At 36.1% G+C, this 21894-nt stretch overlaps 1 protein-coding gene across 3 annotated transcripts in view; it reads left to right on the forward strand.

Moving 5' to 3' along the window:
- CEP162 (centrosomal protein 162) overlaps window positions 1-21894 on the forward strand; it is a 52870-nt gene that overhangs the window by 16286 nt on the left and 14690 nt on the right. For all 3 annotated transcript variants that reach the window (XM_066547370.1, XM_066547369.1, XM_066547371.1), the window contains exons 7-26: window positions 788-837; window positions 2043-2158; window positions 3090-3120; window positions 3495-3617; window positions 4293-4484; window positions 4653-4734; window positions 5580-5844; window positions 7052-7310; window positions 8998-9140; window positions 9940-10167; window positions 10718-10852; window positions 11738-11850; window positions 12621-12726; window positions 13514-13640; window positions 14544-14707; window positions 16136-16240; window positions 17274-17498; window positions 18599-19269; window positions 20069-20210; window positions 21194-21292. In XM_066547370.1, coding sequence (XP_066403467.1) covers window positions 788-837; window positions 2043-2158; window positions 3090-3120; window positions 3495-3617; window positions 4293-4484; window positions 4653-4734; window positions 5580-5844; window positions 7052-7310; window positions 8998-9140; window positions 9940-10167; window positions 10718-10852; window positions 11738-11850; window positions 12621-12726; window positions 13514-13640; window positions 14544-14707; window positions 16136-16240; window positions 17274-17498; window positions 18599-19269; window positions 20069-20210; window positions 21194-21292 — 3376 coding nt within the window. The remainder of the gene's footprint in view (window positions 1-787; window positions 838-2042; window positions 2159-3089; window positions 3121-3494; window positions 3618-4292; window positions 4485-4652; window positions 4735-5579; window positions 5845-7051; window positions 7311-8997; window positions 9141-9939; window positions 10168-10717; window positions 10853-11737; window positions 11851-12620; window positions 12727-13513; window positions 13641-14543; window positions 14708-16135; window positions 16241-17273; window positions 17499-18598; window positions 19270-20068; window positions 20211-21193; window positions 21293-21894) is intronic.

A 21894-nucleotide genomic window follows, 5' to 3' on the forward strand; every position in this document is an offset into this window, starting at 1 on the left:
GGAAAGAAATGAGCTTAATAAATAAAAGTGAGAGCATGAGTTAGTGATGACTGGATGTAGCTCCACAGTCTGGTGCATAACTCAGTAGTAACAACATTCATAATTGTAAGGAGTAATTAAATGAAGAGGTAACAACGATAATAACAAGGAAATAGATCAGGGAGCATTCTGTGTCACTTTAGACATGATATTACAAATGAATCTAGAGGAAAGATACTTAATCTTCACAGACTAGGGCAACCCATTTATAATCAGTTACATGAAAATAAGTTCCAGCATCTGTGAGAGGAATGGATGAAGGGGAAGTTTGGGCTGCTCTTGGTGAAAATGCTGAGTTCAGTGGCAGCTTCTGATGTGAAAACAGTTGGAGGAGCAGAATTCTGGAGAGCTTTAGATAAGGGCAAAACTTCTGTTTTATGGGAAAAGGGGAAAGAAAGGAGAGGTGGGTGGTTTTTAAAATTATTTTGTTAATCCAGAATGACAGGGTCAGAACAGGAAGCAAACCTTGATGATAAAAATATTTTTTGAGAAGTTAATGTAGATGTTGAAGAGAATGCAGAAAGGGAGTGGTTTTAAGAATTAGATTGAGAATTTTAGCTGGGAAATACTTTAATAATTGCTGACACTTTTACAACTTTTCTTACCTTTGATTTGATTTGTTGGACAAATTACAATTTTTTCTTTTATTACTAATTGTAAGAAGTATCAGAGTGTAGAGTTCCAAGAAAAAAAAAGTATGTTTATTTGCTGTCCAAAAAGAGAGTAGAATTTTCATTTTATTTCTCAGAAATGAAAATGCTGAAAAAGAAGAAGAACCTGCACACGAAGAGAAATCTGGTAATACAATCTTTTTTTTACCTGTAGTTCTTACATCAGCCTTTTAGTTAGGCTGCTGTTGCATTATGACTGTGCAGCTGTTATTCATACAGAGGTGTTAAGGGGTTTACTTTTGCTTCTGTGCTTTTTCTTTTCTTAAGTGGATTTTTAATCTCTTGTAAACCAAAAGACAAAAAAAAGGGAGAAAAAAGTAGTAAAAATCCTGCATCGTTCATGAATGGAAAAAAAAAACCTCTGATGTCAAAATTTGATTTACTCCAGTGTCTTAACTGTCATCTGCATTTTTGTGCCATCTTCTCATACCTGAGTTTAATCTCTGTAATCTGCAGTATTACTCTTATCTGATTTCCCCTCAAAATTTTCATGCTACATTTCTTGCTTATTTGTCTTTCATTTGTCATGTCTCTTTATTTTATGCTTCATTGCTGTCATATGATAGTGTGTATTCATGTAATTTAATGGATTGTATTTTAAAATTTATATATTCAGCTGAAATTTTGAGAGGTCCTGTTGTCAGGATTGAATTTCCCAAGCATAAGGAGGATGTATTTGTAAACCATAAACACATAAAGAACACATTATGATCCAGGGTTTTGCAAGGGTTCTAGGTTTAAGTGTTATAGATAATGCAGACACTGGAGCCTGTTAACCACAGGAGCTGAGTGGGAGAGATACAGCAAAAGAGAACTGAAACTTGTGAAAGGATCTAGGTAACTGAAGGAAAAGCCTTTGGCTTGCTTGTAAAGTTCATTCTCTGACACACTTGGGTTTAAATAGTGCTTACTCTTGAGAGTGGCTTTTGGCCCACCAGAGCAGGTCATAAGAAGCCAAATTACAGATTCTGAGCCTCAAAACTGTGTAAGTGAATGTACAGAGTACTTTATCTACAGGGCTGGAATTGCATCGTTGCACCCCTAAGTGAGAGTAATTGAATAAAAGGGGTCAGTTCAAGTACACCTTGAGGAGATAAAGCATATCTGATCACAAGGCAAGCTTCCTTTGAATTTAGAGATATTATGTGTGACTTTCACTGTAGTTTTAGTACCACACTCAGTTTTGGAAACTTTCTGTTGCCTTTGTAAAAGGAGTAACATTAGCAGTAGCTGTTCTTACACGAGGCACTGGGGAAGAGGAAATAGCTGTCTCTTAGTGCTTTATCTTCCTTGAGTATTCATTCTGTTTGACATTTATTTTTACTCTTTTAGGTAGCTACAGTGAAGATTTTGAAGAAGAAACAGATACTAAACCTACCCTTAAAACTGAGGGAGATCAGGTGAATCAAAACATCATGTCAGAAGCTGATTTAAGTCCTCAAGAACAGGTATAGCTTGCTGAATGTTTCTGTTACTTGCAGGAATTTTAAAAGCTCTGCAATATGTAACTAAATATAGTAAATCTTTATATGATACATCCTGTCTGAAAGAATATAGTGGTTCTCAGACTATATCTTTCTATTAAGGATATGCACTTCCCTGTGCTAGATCATAGAAGGGGTTAAGTTCTTCACAGGGTTTCCTGCTTACTCCCCTTTGAGTTAAGAAATGAGGATGGAAGTGCACAAATGATGAGCTCAGGTGGAAACTCAGCCTCAGGATGGGTAGTGATTATTCTCTCAGAGCTTTTGAGGTGCAAGTGACACAAACTACTGGAATTAATTCTGTGCAGAGAAGCCCTTTGGACAGAGGACCCAAAAATCTTCACTGTATGAGCTGTGAGGGCACTGCTGTCCACTGGCTTGCTCAGGTCTTCTCATGTGTAGCACACGTGGTTGGAGCACATGGCTGCATCCCTGGAGCACACATTCAGATTTGGGTTTTTTTTCAAAAGAAGTCTACAGAGCATCATGTATTCATTTTCACTAGGTAAACTTATTTGGTTTTTTTGTTCTTTTTAAATAAATTTATTAGAGTGGTATTTCTAGTAAATGTTTGAAAAGTTAGAATGGAGCTGTAAATAATGTCCTTACTGCTACTTAACTTTTGTTTTTCAAATTACAATAAAAGAGAACCAGGAATATGCAGAGGAGCATTTAATTTCTATTCACTTGTGAAAAGGTTTATAGAGTACAGCACATTGAGAACTTCATGGCATCCTAAGGAGGATTTTTGAGAGAGGTGCCTATTCTTGGAGAATGAATAACTGGTTAGTTCTAAGTTCTAAAAACTGTTTTTAGGTATTGGACCAACTTCTAAAGTTTGTCCAATTTTTTTTTCCTGATATTCAAAAAGTAATTGTTTGTTTGTTTTTGTTAGGAAGAAGCAAACACTGGCATGCTGGCTAAAGGTAAAATATAAACTTTGTTCAGTGGAAGAAGATTAAATGGAACTTTTTGAAACTTGCTTACTTGATTTTTACTATTTTGATATTTTTCACCTTATTTTATTGTGTTCTACTGAAAATACATTGAATTTAAATAGTTAAAAATAATCTACATATTAACACTTCAAGGTGATCATCAATGTATTTTTATATTTATTACACCTACTCAGAACTCAGACTTGTAATCAGAGTTCATTGGTTTTCCACTAATGGCAATAAAATAATCTACATAGTATTTTTTGTGTACTTAAGACATCAAGCTCTGATATACTTCTAATTCCAGTGTGATGAAGTATAAATAAGAGAATTTTTGTTTTCTTTAACATTTATCTTCTTAGTTGTATTGCTTGATTCACAAGATTCTGCTGTAGAGCTTCAGAAGGCCATTGAAGCATTGGATGTAGCTCCAGGTGAACATGATCAGCCTGAAGAAGTCAGTGCAGTTGAAATGAATGAAGCAGGTAAGGGGTGCTTTAGAAAAAGAAAAAAAACCAAAACCCACCACACAACAAAACTCAAAACCTAAAATCTTCCTTTGTTAAAATAGATGACTCCAATGTCTTCACTTGTTCTTAGATTACTGGGAAACATGGAGCCCTTGGCTTTTGCCAACAAATCTTGAAAGCAGGAGGAAATAATCATGTTTCTGCCAAACACTTGGTTGTTGCAAAGTAGTTTTTGATGCTGCAATTTTATGTTTAAATACCATCTCTTCTAGTTATGTCTCATATCTAAAATTCTTCTTAGACAGCATTGAACTGAATTATTAAATACATTCTCTTATCAAACTTCACACAACAGTACAGGCCACTAGTATCCAGATTATGGCTGTGATGGCACCTGTTCAAATAGTCATTTAACATGTTAATTTTGGTAGTGTTAAAATATTGAGATGGGGGAGAATGAGGGAGAGGAATGCAAACTGTAGATGAGATAATTTAGTAGGCACTAAATAACTTGGCAACTGTTTCTTTTTATAGGAAAAATGAGATTTTAAATTATCTTTTAATGCACATGATATCACTGTTTTTCCCCACATAATAGACCAAGCTAGTAACTGAAACACAGGCTCCAGTGGGGTGTTTCCCAAAACAGAAAATCCAGTAGTGCCTCTTACAAGGCTGCTTTTTTCTCAGGTACTTCCTATGGACAAGCCACCAGTGACATGGAAGCGCTATACCAGGCGTATCATCACATTGATCAGTCTCTGGGGGACACTGGCGAGCAAAAACTGCACAATTCTGCAGTGGCAGTCTCAGAAGGCATAGGGCAAAGCATTGCACAAAATAATGATATCTGTGCAAAAAACATGTCAACTGTTGATTCAGGTAAATAGCTCAAAGGAAGGCGTGTATTGTACAAGCTTGTAAAATGAGTGAACTAGTAATATCTATAATAGTCCATTTATGAAACATTTTTTAATGTTGTCCTTGTAACAAATATTTTTTTTCTAGGTGGTTTTTTAATTTGTTTTGTATTTGTTTCTCATTTTTTAGATTTACCTACTGTGGAAGAATTGATGAAAACAATTACAGGACACATGTATAATACTAGAAATTTTGATGTGGACCTTGAACGGTATTTATTACAAGATGCATTTTAAATACTTGTAGCAATCTAAAGCTGCTAACAATTTGTGAAAAACAGCTCACTAAATAACTTATCTGTATCTTTCTCTAATTAAATACTGAAATTTTGTTAAATCCTGCACTGGCATTATGGCACTTGCTGTGAACTGTTAAATGAATTATACAGTGTTAATAGGTTTAGACTAGGGATTCCCATACTTACTTCAGGTAATAAGCAGCAATGTTTGTCAAATCATTTGGAGGAGTGTTCATCACTCTCACAGCTAGGATCTCTACCTTCCCAGTCTTCTGCTCTTTCCCCTTCCCTATACAAGGATTTCAGCTCACAACCTGTCCTAGCTCTCCAAACTCCCAAATCTTAAATTCAAAGATGAAGACTCACTGTTGTGAGTCTTACTAACCTATGCTCCATACCTCCCCCTTATTTACTGCAACTGTTCTGTCTAGAGCAGACAGCACAGCCCTTGTAACTGTCAGAAATACAGCTTATGCTTAGCAGATGAATTCAAGGATCTTATGTAGCTGCACTCAGCAGAAATACTGCTCATTTTTTAATTAGTGTTAATTGCAGGCTTACAGGTGTTTATCTTGTAGCCAATTTTGCTACCTCTACAAAAACAGCTGCTGCTGAGAAGCAGCTCTTTTTACACAGCACAGGAGCAAATCTGTATGACTAAGTCTGCAAGATGAGTTTTAAAAGAGACTTAGTAGCTCTTTGAAATTCAGGCAGTTTTTACAGCTGATACGTAAAGAAAAAATGTCCTGCTTTTTCCAGAGTGATAGAAAAGCAAAAGGCAAAAGTCTTATTATATATGACTTCTTTTTTTCTTGTAGTCCTGTGAAACTGGTAGGCAGCACAGACAATGACCTCATTAGCCACTCACCCTTTGAAGACCCCCAGAATAATACATCTTGGGAGAAAAACTTAGTTGAAAAGTTTAACAGAGAAGAAAGCATCTTTCTACAGACAAGTATGAATGATGATACCTTTCAGAGGATGACTGAGAAAGAAATTCAGACCAGTAAAGTGCAGCCTGATCTACTAAGAGAAAAAATAGGACAAAACTCTCTGCTTTCACAAGGAAGCAAAACTAAAAAAGTAAGTATTACCAACCAGATTTTTGTTATATGGAAGTAATTTTAAAAGGTATGTATTTTTAGACTGCCTGTCACTTGATTATGCTCTGATGTTAAGAAATTGAGAGATTTGAGAAATTGATGTGTTTGTTTTTCTTGAAATTCTCATGTTGCCATTGCTACTGTTAGAGGTCACCAAATCCAGTGTACATTGGGTCTAGTGGGATTCTTCTTGTCCCAGCCCAACATGTGGAAGGCTGCTGCAATGCCATATCTCCAGCTCAAGACAGTGATGTCTCTGAGCACGTGAGCATTGGAGGGACACGTGTAAATGCACAATAGGCTCAGAACAGGGAGCATTTGTACAGAGAGAAGAATTAGAAATGCAGTTCAGTAAGAATATAGGAGGGGCTGCAATGGTCAGTGTGCAGCTGAGTCAGACAAGTGTGCTGACCAGCAACATGGTCATGTCACCAGCTTTTTTAATCTGTTTTTTTCCTCTATTTCCCAGGCTTGTTTCTTACTTCTATTTTGTTCTTTCCCTAGAGATCCTGTAAATTTTGCATATTCTTACAATCATCTCAGACATCCCAGTACAAGATTTATCTAATCCCAAATCTTCTCCTTGCATCCCCAAATTATTTTCTCCTTGCCTCCCCTATATGAGCTTCACATTCCTTTAGGCAGTCATCTTTTGTGTGTGAAAGGCATTGTAGGGACAGAGGTTTGGCTGATTTATCCTGGTGGATTGCTCTTTAGGGCAAACAGGCTAAACTTTTTCGTCTGTTGGTCTTGGGAGTTGTGTGCTTTGTTTTTGATGATCATGTTTAGCAGAGTTCCCCTGCCTACCACTGTTCCTTTATTCATGGCTGGGTTTCTATATCCACTGTGTTTATTAGCCTTTAGTCGTGTCCTACCTTATTTGGTAAGCAAAAGACCCTGTAATGTACAGTACAATTAAAATAAAAATACATTTTCCCAGATCAGTTAAATAGAGGAAGTACAAAGTACTTGCCTTTGTGTAGTTCTGAAGTAGTACAATTCTGCAAAATTACTTACTACTAATTTGTTTAAAAAAAATGCTTGCCATAATTTGTTTAAAAACAATGCTTGCCATCACCCTGAGTCTTATTTTGTAATTTTGGCAACTGGTTCTGTGTTTTCACTGGTGAATGCTACCCCTACAGCAGAGCCTAAAACTTGCTTTAAACCAATGCGTTCTGTCACAGGCTCTTCGGTCTTGTTCCTTGAAGAATGAAAGATCAGAACCAATGTCAACCAAACCAAAGAATATTAGAAGTCCAGCACCTGTACATAAAAAGAAACCTTCACATGGTCCTCATGGAATGGTTAGAAGTTCTGGCTATGGGAAGCCCAGTTTACTTTCAAAGCAGTCTTTTCCAGTCAGTGAAAAGAAAACACCAAAAGAAACTTTCAAAAAGACTTGTATGAAAGCCAGAAGTCCTGCAGATAGAGCAAAATCTAAAGGTAATTGTAAGTTGTGAGAGTTTTAATTCTGAGTTTAAGAGCCAGAGAGATTTGCTTTTTATGCTTCACATTAAAAAAAACCCAAATGTTGTAGAGAAATCTAAACTCAAATGCAGTTAAGTACTGATTTTTTTCTGTGTTAGTATGAAATAGCTGTGAGAGAGACTTTTATATGAATCTTCTTAGTCTTGCTTCATCTCCACTCACATTTACCACCACTATGTTTGAGACTTATCTATTGTTCACCAGCGAGACCAAAAGAGTAAAAAAAGCTGGTGTTCAAAAATTAATATCTATAAGTTGACATTTTTCATTACAGTAAATGCAAAGATTTGCTGACTCACTAACTTGTATGTTTGAAGCTGAATTCCTGTTCACAGCTTCTTTTGATCTTGGCTTTCCTAGAGTACAAAAGAAGTACTAAAAAGGAAGTCCTATTTTCTCTTCATGTCTCTTGGAAACACTATGGAAAGGAGAATACCAATGTAATCCTGTGAAAGCTGGGTTGCAAGGAAACTTTTTATTTTGGGGTGAAGCCAAAGAGTTTCATAAGATAATTCATCTTAAGCTTATTCAGCTTAATTCAGACAATGTTTGCTATCCCTGAGGCATGAGCAAGTAACACTACAGGTACCCAGGCTTAATGCACTTCTAGCATGCAGTGCTTTTAAAAGCCCTGCAGGTAGTGTCAGGAAAAGCAGTTTAGGATTATTCAGCTGTCTTAGGGAGGTGCTTCAGTGGCAGCTGTTGAACTGGAGGACCTCAATTCCTCAGTACATTGATGTGTCTCTCCCTGAGGAAGAGGTTTTACAGCCTGGTGAAGGTGGTAAAGTGAATGACAAGTATTGAGAAAATAAGACTACAGGCTTCATTCACACTTGCTCTTCCCTCTCTGGCTATAACTGTTCATGATAGTTCAATTTTATGTGATTCAGAAAATTAATCTCACCTGGCTGCATTCTGCAGGGGCCTCTTCTATAGCTAGGAGGAGAATAGCATTGAATCAAGAAATTGCCAAGTCATCAGTGCTAAGGGAGCACCTTTCTGAGGGGTGTGTGACACTAAAAAGGCATGAGATTTGGAAGAGAATCATTGTCTGGTGGGGTTTTTATTCAGGTGTAACATTCCTAAGCAGGAGCAGTTGAAATGGCAGTTGTAGTTACTATCAGAAGGCTGAGATGTGAACAGTTCCATGTATGTTAGTGACTCTTGAGGGATCTTTCCTGATTTCTTACTCCAGTCAAGTTGTTATTTGATGCAACAAATAAATGTTGCATTTCTTTCTGTACTGTCTGCAATCCAAAGTCTATTTTGAAAATTGCTGTGTCTTATCTTTCCCATAGCTTGAAATATTTTGTGTTTTTGTATACTTGGATAACTGGCTGCTTCTAAAGTGGAGGAGTGAGGGTAACCTTGTTTTGTGAAGGATTTATTATCCAGCTGCTTGTTTCAGTTGTTCTCTTGGGTTTTGTTTATCTTGTCATCAGTTCCTTACTTTAAAAAAAAATAAAAACCCTCCAACTTTTCCATAGTATATCATTGTTCTCAACTTTCTATATTTCAGTCAAAATTCAGGTTGTAGAATAATTTATATACCTAAAGGTTGGATCACATGAATACATACTTTTTTAAAGGACATAAAATTCTGAATATAATTTGTTCTATTTTATTTTCTGCCTAAATGAAGAAGCCTTATTTGCTACTAGGATAATAAGATCTGCAGCAAATGAACCAACTTTGGAGGGAAGTATTAACAGAGTTTTGTCTGGCCAATCAGTTGTTAGTAATCTTGGACACCAGGCTGAGGATTATAACAGGCAATATCATCATGTGAGTAATAACCAGTGTTGCTCCTAATTATAGCATGTACAACTTGGTTTGCAAGCCTATTTTTTCAACGCTTTTAACAATTATCACAAGGTTGGCAAATACTGAAATAGTGAATGAAGACTTCCCTTTCGTCAAATACTACTTTTTACTTTTAAAATATGCAAATATAATTTTACTGCTTTTCAGTTGCTTGGATAGTGCTGTTGCTTTGGTGGGTCTATATAAGTAAAGTCGCTTATTAAATTATAAAAATTACTATTTCATTGTAGAAGAAGGTTAAATATAACTTCTACTTATAATATTCTCCTATGAATGTTTAAACAGTACTACTGTTCAGGGATTTTTCCTATTTGCATTGCATTAAATATTTAATAGTACCTTCTGACTTCTCCAAGTTGACTGAATTTACAGTACCGTAATGATTTTTCCTTCTCCCTTGTCAACTGCATAAAAAAGCTATTCATTGAATACCTAAAGCATTGCTGCTTTTCTAAAAGTAAGATGATGCATAATTATAATTATGGTAGCAATATAGTGGCTGTCATATGAGATGTATTAGTTTCTTTTTGGATTTTTTTGTCTTCTTTTCCTCATATATATTTTGCAAATGAGGTCACTCATTAAAATGAATATAGGATGTTTTGCTATTAAAGTGTTGGGGGGGTTGTATTTTGGGTTGTTTTTTCAAGTGCCTTGTGTTGTTGCTGAGAGCTAGACAAACCAGTTAAATAAAGCTGATAAGCAGAGTTCTGGTAAACAATCAACTCAGTGTAATGTTTCCCTGAATTGTCTACCCTAGGACTTACCATTTTCCCCTTTCAAAAGCTGTGATAGAGAGCTGTATTTGTTAAAACGACTACAAACAGCAGAGGAGGACCTGAACAGAGCTCGGGATTTGATTCAGCAGCTGGCCAGCAAGCTTTCACAAAAAGAGAAGGAGATGGAGGCCAAGGTAGTGGAACTGAAAACACAGCATGAAAAGGAGCTCTCCCATCTGGGTCAGGAAAACTATGTTCTTCAGAGTAAGGTACTTTATCATCTTGTATCCTGTGCCTATAGAAGAGAAGAAACATTGCTTCTGAAAATTGAATCAATGTTTAGATGAGGTGTTGATGAGGAGAAAATCCAAATTTACACAGACACCCTGTAATGCATACCTGCTGTTATATTTATTGCCTGTAAGACATGAGGTTTTTTTTCCTGGAGATAAACCACGTTATCCTGAGTTCCCTTACTTTGCTATTTTGAGAGTCTTGCTGCAAGTTTTTGCAAAGATTTGATTCACTCCCACAGATACCACTTGTATGAAATATTCCCAGATTTATTCCACTATACCCTTGTTGAGAATAACTCCCTGCATCATTACATACCCTCCTGTCTAGAAACATAAGAACAGAAACTTCTTGCTTTTCCCAAACATTTTATACCTTTTCTCTCTTTCATAAGGCTTCTGTAAAACTCCAGTTAGAGCCACTTGTTGGTCTGCTGTGATACCATAATGAAGAGACCACGATCTTGTAGAAAAGTCCATGTTGCTAACAAAACTTTCTTATTGTTTGTGTGTCTTCTTCTGAAAGCTAAGAAGTATGGAAGAGATTACCCAAGAAAAGAGGTGGACCCATGCAGCAACAATTCCTATAACTGAGGAAAAACTGGCCCAAATACAAAAAGAGATTGAAGATCAAGAGGTCATTATTCAAGGTTATCAACAGGTAACACCACACATCATGTTGAACTGTGTTCTATTCAGTTTCAGAAACAAAATTGTTTAATGATTACTACTTTTCTATTGAAAACAGGTATCTTGTTTTCTAAAAAGGGGATGGAATTTGTGTGTGAAAGGCAAACATATTGCAGATTTAAATAGTCTTTCATACATCTAGTTTGGACTAAGTTTTTCCACAGATCCATGTGAATGTTGTAAATTGTAAAAATCAGTAACTTTTCAGTTGAGAACTTTATGGTCAATGAAGAACCACAAACTTTTTCCCAAATGTAGCTGAAAATTAGTGCTTTTAATCAATATTTGAAATCTGAAAAATTTTGGTTTTTAAAATGTTTTTCTCAAGATCTGAGCAGCAGATTTCAAGGTAGCCTTAATAGCATGACTGATTTGTATTACTTAGTCAAGTGAAGAAATAGATAATTCGAGCTTAATAATCCTTTTGAATACTTGCAGCTGTAAAATCCAGTGGGTAGCTCAACCAGCTTCCAGCTGATGCTCAGCATGATTCCTTGATATAAACACAATGTCTTTCCAGTATGGCTGTGAGCATCCCAGACAATGATGATTTGTGTCCCCAGGACTAGAGCATGGGCAGGCTGAGCTCTGATCTATCAACACTCACCCCTGAACATGTTTTCAGAATATAGTTGGGGTAGTTTATAGAGGATCTGTCTTAGCTCCTTCATGCAGAGTGAGCAGACACTTGGATGAGATTGTAGATAGTGAAAGTAGATAACCATTTTAGAAGCTCAGTAATTAAATATTCAGTGTTTTCTTCCACTGTTTCAGCAGGTAAACTATGTGATTCATATAAAATTCTTCTATAACTGAAGAAAACAGTAATCTCTGAACTTTGTCTGTCTCAACTTAGGAAAATGAGAGGTTATACAAACAAATGAAAGAGCTACAAATCCAAAACAAAAAAAATGAGGAACAGATGTTTAAGGAGAATCAGTGCTTAAAGTCTGAATTAATACAGTTAAGGTAGGCTTATTTGCATATCTGACCTAAAATCTCTAGAATTTTCTGCTTTTTTTTTTTTTAATGAAGAACCATTGCAGAGTCTATCAGGTGCATGTTTTCTAGTGTTTCTCAGGTTTGTGGTCTTGTTTCTTCTTTTGAGAATTGATTTGTGTTGATTATGGGCACTTAATTCTTTGTTTTCTTGATGGTGTTGCAAACCTCTGGGAAGACTGAAGACTTCCACTTGGGAAATATTTCAATGTTCTTATTCATATTAAAATACATAATACATTATGCTGCACTTGTTCTGGTATTTTGGCTCTGCTGATGTTGTTAAGATGTTTTGATGCTGTTGTAAGATACACAGTAAATCAGGGGGCACAAGAGGTTCTGCTAGTGGAGAAACAATTCTATTCCCTGCATTGTAGGTCCTGTGAGATTTGCATCCTGTGCTAGTAATGAGGAAAAACAACCTAGCAATTGTGTGTACTCCTAATCTACAGATCTTTGCTATGGAGAGGCCTGTAAATGAGTTCCACTGATGCAGGGTAGATTTTTATTTCCTTCCCTTGTGTAGTCCAAATAAACTAGTTCATGTGAGGTGAGAAGACTTGTCCTTACAGTGAATTTTGTGTATAAATATTGTGTATGTTTGTTTCTCTTTTTGTTTTGAACCTGCCCAGATTGACTGTGTGCTACAGTTTGGGGGGCACGGGGTTGTGTTTGTTTTTCAGTGGCCACTGATAGTATGCTGAATCACATTGCATGACTGCTTTTCTGTTGTTGTTTAGAGAAAAGATAGAGAAGATTAACAACCAATCACGAGTCACGCAGGATTCTGAACCAGGCAGAAATCCGAGTTTCACAGAATTGATTTCAGAGCTTCGAGTAGCACAGGTAGGGATATACCAAGCCTGTAAGATAACAGAGTGTAGTGCCTTTGCATGTAGCACAGAAATACAACTAATACCACTGGAAACACAGGGAGCACGTGTGGCCCGATGCACACAGGCCTGATGTGGCCTGCTCAGCAGTTCAGGATAGGAGCTCACTAGCAGTAACATACCTACATGTACATGCCTAGACACTTGGTCTGTTTACTGGCTGCTCCCAAAATCTCAGCCCCCCCAGCTGATTTTTGCTGTACCTGTGCATACCTAGGACCAAGGGGCTCCATCTCTAGAGGTGGCTCTGGCACAAAGACCTTTTGTCCTACTTGGTCTTGAAGTTTGCTAGTGTTCATGTGTAGCAAAAAGAGAGACTGTCTGCAGAAAATGGCAAGAAGTAGAATGTAGTAGGATGAACTGTTGGACAATACATTTGACCACTTATCCTACAGTCTTCAGTCTCAGAAGTAAGTCAAGCCATTTTCTTTACTGACCCTTTCAAAAGGCAGAGATTTTCTACTTCTGTGACAGTTAAGTAAGGCTTAAAAAAATCTGGAGTTTGGGGTTTTTTAAATTTAAATTTGGGTTGGGTTTTTTTTTTTTTTAAGTTTATGTTTTCCCATGGTCTTCTATTGCAGGGCCTGACAATAATACCAAAATTAAAATACCTTATTGTTGCTGTGGTCGGATGTAACTGTTGTGATTTAATCTTTGTGTGATGAAAAAGCATGCTCAGGGGTTTTGTTTGATATTATGTGTTTAGTTTTTCATGGTTTACTGTTTTTTCTAAAATCTAGAAAGAAGAAGCTAAATTACAAGAAGAGATAAGACGTCTAAAACAAGATAAGCAAGCTCTTGAGGTAGACTTGGTACAAGCCAAGAAAGAGAGAGATTTAGCCAAAGTCCAGATTGCATCTGCATCAAGTAAAGCACCTTTATTTTGTTTAATAATTTTGCTTACTTTGCATTTCAGTAAATAAATATGTAACAAAAACTTGTTTCTTATTAAAGTATTACTTAGTGAAATGCATCTAGACCATTTATAAATACTGTCTAAACTTCTAACAAAAGCATACAGTGAAGGACATGCTGCAATACTTTTGGTACTCTGTTAGAAAGTATCTTCCTGTATCCAACCAAACTCTTTGTTGTGACCTGTTAAGTTTGATTTCTTGCCAATCTTTCACTGGATGTGGGAAAAAAAATATTTCAATTATGTGACAACTCTGTTCATAAGAAAAGATTTACTATGTTACATCTTAGTCCCCTATTTAGTTCTTCCCCATTTTTTACCTATAACTTACACCTTGGGACTTTTTTCAGCATTCTTATCAGAGATTTTTCCAGTTTGAATTAATGAGAGTAGGCTCAAAATTGGACTTTCCCATTTCCAGTATCAGGCATCACAAATGCTAAGTGCAATAATACTTACCTCCATGTCTCTTCTGAAAATGCTTGATCCCTAATGGCAGGAGTATGATCAATGAACATCAAGGCATATATTCTATGTTGTCATTCATCTTGATGATGAAGGTCTGTTTATTAGAGCATGATCAATAACAGATCTCTCTGAAATTCAGTCTTAAATACTTTCTATAGTGAACTGTAAGCCATTGAGTACTGCTGTGTATGAGAAAAATAAAAGGGTTTTTACAAATACCATGGCTTTTAAAATCCCAATTAGGATCTGGTTTTAAAACTACTTCAGTAACAGTGTTGTCAAAATGATAAATGTATGAAATCTGCTGAGGAAGACAGTGTTGACTAATTACTTCTTCAATACATAATTACTAATGAAACAATTCTAAGAATGTTTTATCCTTGTAGGTGAGAAGTCTTATGAATTTAAAATCATGGAAGAATCGTACAAACAGGAAATTACTCATTTAAAAAAAAGACTTCAGTGGTATGCAGAAAATCAAGATCTTCTGGATAAAGATGCAGCCCGTCTTAGAGATGCAAGAGAAGAAATTGAGAAGCTAAGACTAGAGGTGATAATATCTAGCTTTATGTAAGAAGTTGGAACTGAAAATTGTTTTTGTTTTTTTTTCCAGTGATGACTGTAATGTACTTATTTCCTTCATAATAATTCCTTTTTTTTGGTATATTAGATTGGTTCTATTGGACATCTTGCTGATGCTTCTGGGAACAATAGTAACATGCTTCCCTAAAACCTTCAAATTTCTTGACCTAAGGGAAAGAAGTATATAGTTATGTTAACAACCAGGAACCCCCTTCTTCTCATTCTCTTTTCCTCCTTTATGCTCCATAGTAACTTAGGCAACACATTTTGTTTCTCTTAAGTACCAGTTCTAAATTATTTCTTAGGAAAAGCTCCCTGGTTACTGTGGCAGGGGGGGAAACCCAAAACACTTGAAATCTAAACAAAACTAATACAAGAATCTTGAATACTGGTGAGATTTGCATTGTCTACTTGTAAGTACGATAGACTTAGGATTCATTAAAAATAAAAAAAAAAAATTACCAGTGCTAAAATATAACTGATCTTGGAATCTTTTATGATCTTTTATTAGAGAGATCACAGATGAAAGGAAATGCTTCTGAAGGAGCAGCCAGGGACACACACCACCATATCTATCAACCTTTGTTCAAGATACCATTCCTGTGAAAGAAAATATTTTTATTGGCATTTTCTCTGGGCTGGACTGGTGTCTAAAAATTCTGGTACCTAACGCTGTGACTTCATAGAAATAATCAAATCAGTCAAACTATAAAATGCTGGCATAAAAGCATGACTTAGCATGACTTGGTAATATTACCAATCTGGGAGAGAATTCAAGATAGGAATATTTTTAAATATCCAGGATATAATATCCTTATAATATAATATCCAGAGATCATAGTGGCTAATAAAGGTAGGAAATTCAATTTTAGATTTTAGCTTTAAGTCCTCATGACCAGGCATCACAGGAATGCAGGAACATGAGTTAGCCAGGCCCTGATTCTCAGCTGGGACTCAGCTTTTATTTAGGCACAACTTAACATTTCCTTTTGGCTGCTTCTATATCTCATGACATAGTGTAGCATTGCAAATCACGAACCATTTCCTAAACTCATCCTGAAATCATGGAATGCACTGTAGCACTTTATATGACAGCTTACTAATCAAGCCTGTATACTGGTAGTATGAAAGAAAGGAGCAGTATTCCTGGTATAAAGACAAGAGTGTCCCAGAGCTGAAATTCTCTTTTAGATTTCCATATCTAGTTTCAGTTGCTTTGGAGAAGGAAGCTGTCATGGAGGTTTAGAGTCTGAAGAATCAGTTAGTACAGAAATTACCATTATGAGGTTTTAAATGGCAGCATACTTCCATTGTACTATGTGTGTTTGAAATGCTTTTGTACTACAGGACAATGTCTCTGAATATGTTTCAGTTTGTTTTCTCATAAATTGGACAGGTTGAGAAGCTCAGAGCTGACGCAGGAGATCAGTGTGTGCAACAGAAGAAACGTTTGCGAGACAGAGCAGCAGATGCTAAAAGAATTCAGGATCTTGAGCGACAAGTATGCAATAAAAGAACTCTCTCTCATTTAAACTTTGTTTCAGATAAAGTCTCTTAAAACCCCAGTGCCTTGATAAGGATAAAGCATAGCATGAAGTTCTGTGATAAAGTAACTTGTGTCATTAGACACTCATAAGCACAAGAGCAATTATTTACTTAGAATGAGTAAGTCTTCTAGCTACTATATTCAACAAGCTGGTATCCCTTTTAAAGTCTTTTAAAATAACTGTTCAGAGTTTCTTTAAAAGAGGGCAAAAGCCAAAGCTTGCTAAAACTCCTGTCCACATCCAGTAATTCCTTAACAGTATGATGAATTTCAGCCAAGCTGACTCAAGAGTAGGGGTTTAAATTCTGTTGGATTCATACAAGATTCATGAAAACTGGGGGAGTGGAGACCTTAAAATCCATGTTTCTACTAAAAAAACATCAAGTAGAAGTGAGCCTTCCTGAATTTTAGGAGCTAGCAGTTGCATTGGTTAGGGATGTGGAACTCATGGGCAAGAGCCTTTGCAGAATTCTGATATGAATATCTTATCTACAGATAAGAGAGGGACTTGTTATTAATGCTGCATGCAAAGTGTTAGTTTTACATGATTGCATATGACAAAATAAGACATATAATCTGTCATTGGGAGAATAATTCCAATATTGCTATGAAATATTCTTAACAGTTGGAAAAGTAGAATGTGAATGCAAATCCAGGAAAAAAAAGCATATTCGCAGCATTAAAAGCCATTCTCAAATCCCTTTTTTTGACTTTCTTTAGATTATTGATACAAGGTAATCTGAAGACCAGAGCAATATTTGTTTAAGATCATGTGTAAGTTAGTCAGTAAGAGACAAAGAGTCTTGCTTTTCTGTAAACAAAACCATAAATGGGAGGAATATAAAATAATTCTCAATATATGCATCTACGGTTTTCATTCTTCCGCCTTAACGGAATTAAATTTGTTAACACTCTGTCACTTACTTTTGTTCCCTTTTCATTAGAACTTTATTATTTTTAACCTTTGACTTAATTTTCTTATGAATAGATCAGAGAAATGGAAGGAATTCTAAAAAGAAGGTATCCAAATTCTTTGCCTGCTTTGATTTTTGCTGCTGCTGCTGCTGAGAAAACGAATGATCTTTCAGCTAAAACAAACACAGTTGAATTTTTGGAGAGAAGAATAAAGAAATTAGAAACTGAACTTGAAGGTAAAGATGATGAAGCTAAGAAAAGCCTTCGTGCCATGGAACAACAGTTTCAAAAAATAAAGGTAAAAGTTGAGTAGTCCACTTTGCAAGTAACAGTCACAAGGCAACTAAGTGTAACACAGGGTAGTGGTTAAAACTGAAGGCAAAGACCACATTCAAGGGAAAAATATTATTCAAAGAATTCAGAACCAGAATTTCAGTACCTTCAGCACCTAAGATAAATAAAAATAGCATTGAAATTGTTAGGGTAGTATTGAAATGAAGAGGACACGTTCTCAAGGCATAATAATTTAATTCTTACAATTAAGGTAAGTAGTTTTCACCCTGTGGGTCAGACTAGAGCTGCTTCTCTAATTCCTTGTTGTACCAAAGTCTGTGATTTCAGAGGTCTGCTGACTGAGAATTTCTGCAGGGAACATTGGGTACCACTAAACATACTGTCCAAAAATTACATGATAGTGAGCCTAAAGACTTGTGTTAGGAAACATGGAAGTCTGGAATTTTACTTAAAGGAAAAGGTGAACTGCACAGGTGCTTAATGAGCAAGAAAAGAAAGAATTGGTCAGTTGTTCCACCTTTTCTCCACAAGTCACTCATCATACTTTCCTCAAAGGCCATCCAAGCTATTAAGAAGGTTAGGTTTTCCTCAACTCATTAGGAGGAAAGATTGTGTCTCTCTCTGAATTCATATTTCTTTCTTCATACTTAGAAACACATAAAAAGAAAGATCTGTTCTGTTAAAAATTAGGACGTTTTGAAAAATGTGAAATACAACTTTGAACATGTGACATGAATGTTTGCCAGTATGTCATAAGTTCATAATGACAAAATTAACATTGGTAGCATCTGAAGAGAACTCAATTGCATAAAAAGGAAATATTTTCTTGTCAATATAATTGTCTATCCCATAATTAGTGCATCCGTTGTGATTAGATTTTTTGTAGTAAATTTTCCAAGTAATTCTGTTTTACAGCAAACTTAATTATTTCACTTGCTAATTTCTGAATTGATTGAGTAGTTTGTTAGTAATCCTGATTTGTATTTTGTCTTCTGAAGTCTTTCTTCAGAAGGGCAGTAACTTTAAAGAATAATAGGAAGGGCTAATAATAACAGTACACTTACGAAACTGCTTTTTTGTCCCTACTTTCTACTCCCCTCCTAGATACAGTATGAACAAAGACTTGCAGAGCTTGAGCAACTACTTGCCTATGAATTTATGAATGAAACACCAAAACTGAATGGTGATAAAGCCACTTCTGCAGAACTTGAGCGGGAGCTTCAGAATCTAAAGAAGACCCATCAGATCACTGTTGGAAACCTCCAAACAGAAATTGAAAATCTTAAAAGTCAAAATTCCCAATTAAAACTCAGAAGTAAAAATGATAATAAAGACTTAGAGTCCGTGGACTCTAAGATGAAACAAGGTAGCACAAAAGACAGGTTGTTAAAATTAAATGAAGAACTGGTCACCAAAAATAGAGAAATACAAGACCTCACAAAAACTGTAGAGAAACTTCAAAAAGAAAGGATGGTGATGTTGTCTGATAATAATTTGAGAAATAAAGCAAACACTAATGGGAACTCTACAGAGGTCTTGAAAAAGAATACCTTAGCAACAGATAGAAGGAATTCCAACAACACTGAAGCCTGTCTAAGCATTTTCAATGATGACAAAACACACCAACCACATACCTTCTCTGATTCTCATCTCTCGGAAGTTGTGCAAGAAAATGCCCATCTGAAAGAGGAGCTGGAGAAACTGTCCCTGGAAATAAGCCAGCAGCGGGTGAAGTCTCAGGCAGCACTGGCTTATTCTGAAAGCAACATGCGAAGGTAAATGCTCAACATATTCCTTTAAAAACCTTCTTAAATTGTTGGCAAGCATAGGATTGAAGTAGCATATTAACATGTCAGCCATGTGTGAAGGTTGCTTATACCTTCATTTGTGCTATTTCTAGCTTTGGGGGTTTTTTGTTACTTTGGGGTTTTTTTTAAAGCAGTGCACTGTCACAGTTCTTTCTACAGGCAAACCTATGTTAATGCTTTTATTAATGTTACAATTTCTTACGCTTTTAAGTAAAATGTCTCAGTGTAAATCATCGTATTTTAGATGCTTTGTGTTTTAATAGTTGGTCCATGTTCTTTCCTTCCAACCTGGAGTGTGCTTTCAGTGGAATTAGCTAACTGTAGAAACCTTATACTTTACCTAGTCTCCCTTACATCCCTTCACAATCAAAGAAGAAATTGACATGCAATTTAGATTACAACACATTATTTTCTAAAATAGATATCTAAAAGAAAATAGCTGCATTATGATTAAAAAGCATGTGCTCTCTTGTCACTGTTTTAATAGGATGAACCAACAAAGATGATTGACTGAATTTTTTGTATCCTAACTGCCTCTAATTAGATGATGCACATATCCACCACAGTAGGTTTCCCACCCTTTTCTCCTTTCAGAGCAATAGAAGTAATGGTGATCCTGTCTTGCAAGGTTTTGTTATGAAATATACAAGATATGCTGCCTTTAACAGTTTGGTTATTTTGTGTGTTCAAGTGAGAAGCTGCTGCATTTTTGAAGAACTGTCTGTATCTGCTTTACTACATCTCACTTTTCTCTTGCTCTGTTCAGGATGCAGGAAGACACAGCGGAATACATTGCATCTCTGAAAGCCTCCCACCAGAGGGAAGTTGAGAAGATTGTTTGCCAGCATGCAAAGGAACATTCTACTTCTAAAGTAGCTGAACTAAAGAACAGAATTTCAGCACAGGAGGTAAGATACAGTAGATACATTACTTAGCTATAGATATATCTTATAGTTATTTCTTTCTGTATTACTATAAACATACTTTCTTTAAAGTAGGACCTATTGTTTCAAAAATCATCCTGTGCCACAGTATTCATAAAATCCCAGAACAGCTGAGGTTGGAAGGGACCTCTGAAGGTCATCTTGTCCAACTGCTCTGCTCAGGAAGATCATCCAGGACCATATCCAGGTGGCTTTTGAGTATGTCTAAGGAGGGTGATTCCACCACTTCTCTGGGCTATTTTACACATGGTATAAAGGGTAGAAAGAGCTGTTTCATTCAGATTATTTAACATTTAAAAATGAGGAAAGTAACTTGAAGATTGAGGCTTGTTTTCATGTACTACATATGTACCTGTGTGCTGTTTAACAGCCCATGCACACACACATGTTGGAGGCAGCGTTGTTAATGCACACAGCACTTACACCTGCAGTGCTACAATCACAGAAACATAGGATGTGAAGGGGTTGGAATGGACCTCAGAGATCATTGATCATACTTGTGATCATACTCACAAGCCCCCTTGCCCTGGGCAGGGACACTCCTACTAGAACAGGTTGCTCAAGGCCTTATTCAGCCTGGCTTTGAACAGTGCCAGGTTTGTGGCATCCACAGCCTTCCTGGGCAGCCTGTTCCAGTGTTTCATTACCCTCACAGTAAAGAATTTCTTCCTAATATTTAACCTAAACTTCTTCCATTTTAATGTGTACCCATTATTCCTTGTGCTATCACTACAGGTCCTGATCATGAGTCTCTCTGGATTCCCTGTAGGCCCCTTCAGATACTGGAAAGTTGCTATGAGGTTTCCACACAACCTTCTCTTCTCCAGACTGAACAGCCCCAACTTTCTCACTGCTGCTTATTTTTTTCTGTACTTCTCCTGCATTGGTTTTCACATGTTGTCATGGATGTGTATGCTAATGACAAAAGATTTTTAAACCCTTTTTAGATATTAATAAAACATCTTCAAGAACAACTTGGTGAACAAGAGAGACGTCAAGAAGCTCTTCTAGTTTCACAAATAAGAGAACAACTTCTACAAAAAGAGGTATATTTAAATTTCAATGGGCATACCTTAGTCTAATAAGGGTTTTCATCATAATTCATGTCAAGCCTGAAATAATATGTAGTAGAATAAGTCTTAGAAACAAAATCTTTGTCAGTTGCTTCTACATCAATTATCCCTGAGAATGCAAGGTTTTTCTAGTGTGACCAGGAGAACAACACAGAACAGAATGCAAAACTTTGACCTTTTTTGATGTTAATATTTTTATTATTATTTTGTTTGAAATGTCTGACATCTGTATGAAGTAGATCAGTAGGTTAACCCAGATTTTCATATCCTCTGAGAGTTATGCTGGGTAGTGGTAAATAGACCACAGGACTTTTTCTTTATTCCTCTTAATTAAGAGGATTTTTTATTACTGTTTTCAAAAGTTTTTCTTTTTTCATCCTCCATTGCCATAAAACTGACTTAGGCAGTTACATTCTTGGCTTTCTCCTCTGCTATCTATGAAACTTAATGTGTCTTAAGAGCTAGCTATAAAAGTTATGAAATTCAATAGGTTTTGAGAGAAGTATATTGGCTGGTTTTTTCCTAATCTTCTACTTCAATCAATAGCAAATAATCTAAAATTTACATTTGTTCTT

Source organism: Molothrus aeneus, chromosome 3 (assembly GCF_037042795.1).
Source record: "Molothrus aeneus isolate 106 chromosome 3, BPBGC_Maene_1.0, whole genome shotgun sequence".
Taxonomy (NCBI): domain Eukaryota; kingdom Metazoa; phylum Chordata; class Aves; order Passeriformes; family Icteridae; genus Molothrus; species Molothrus aeneus.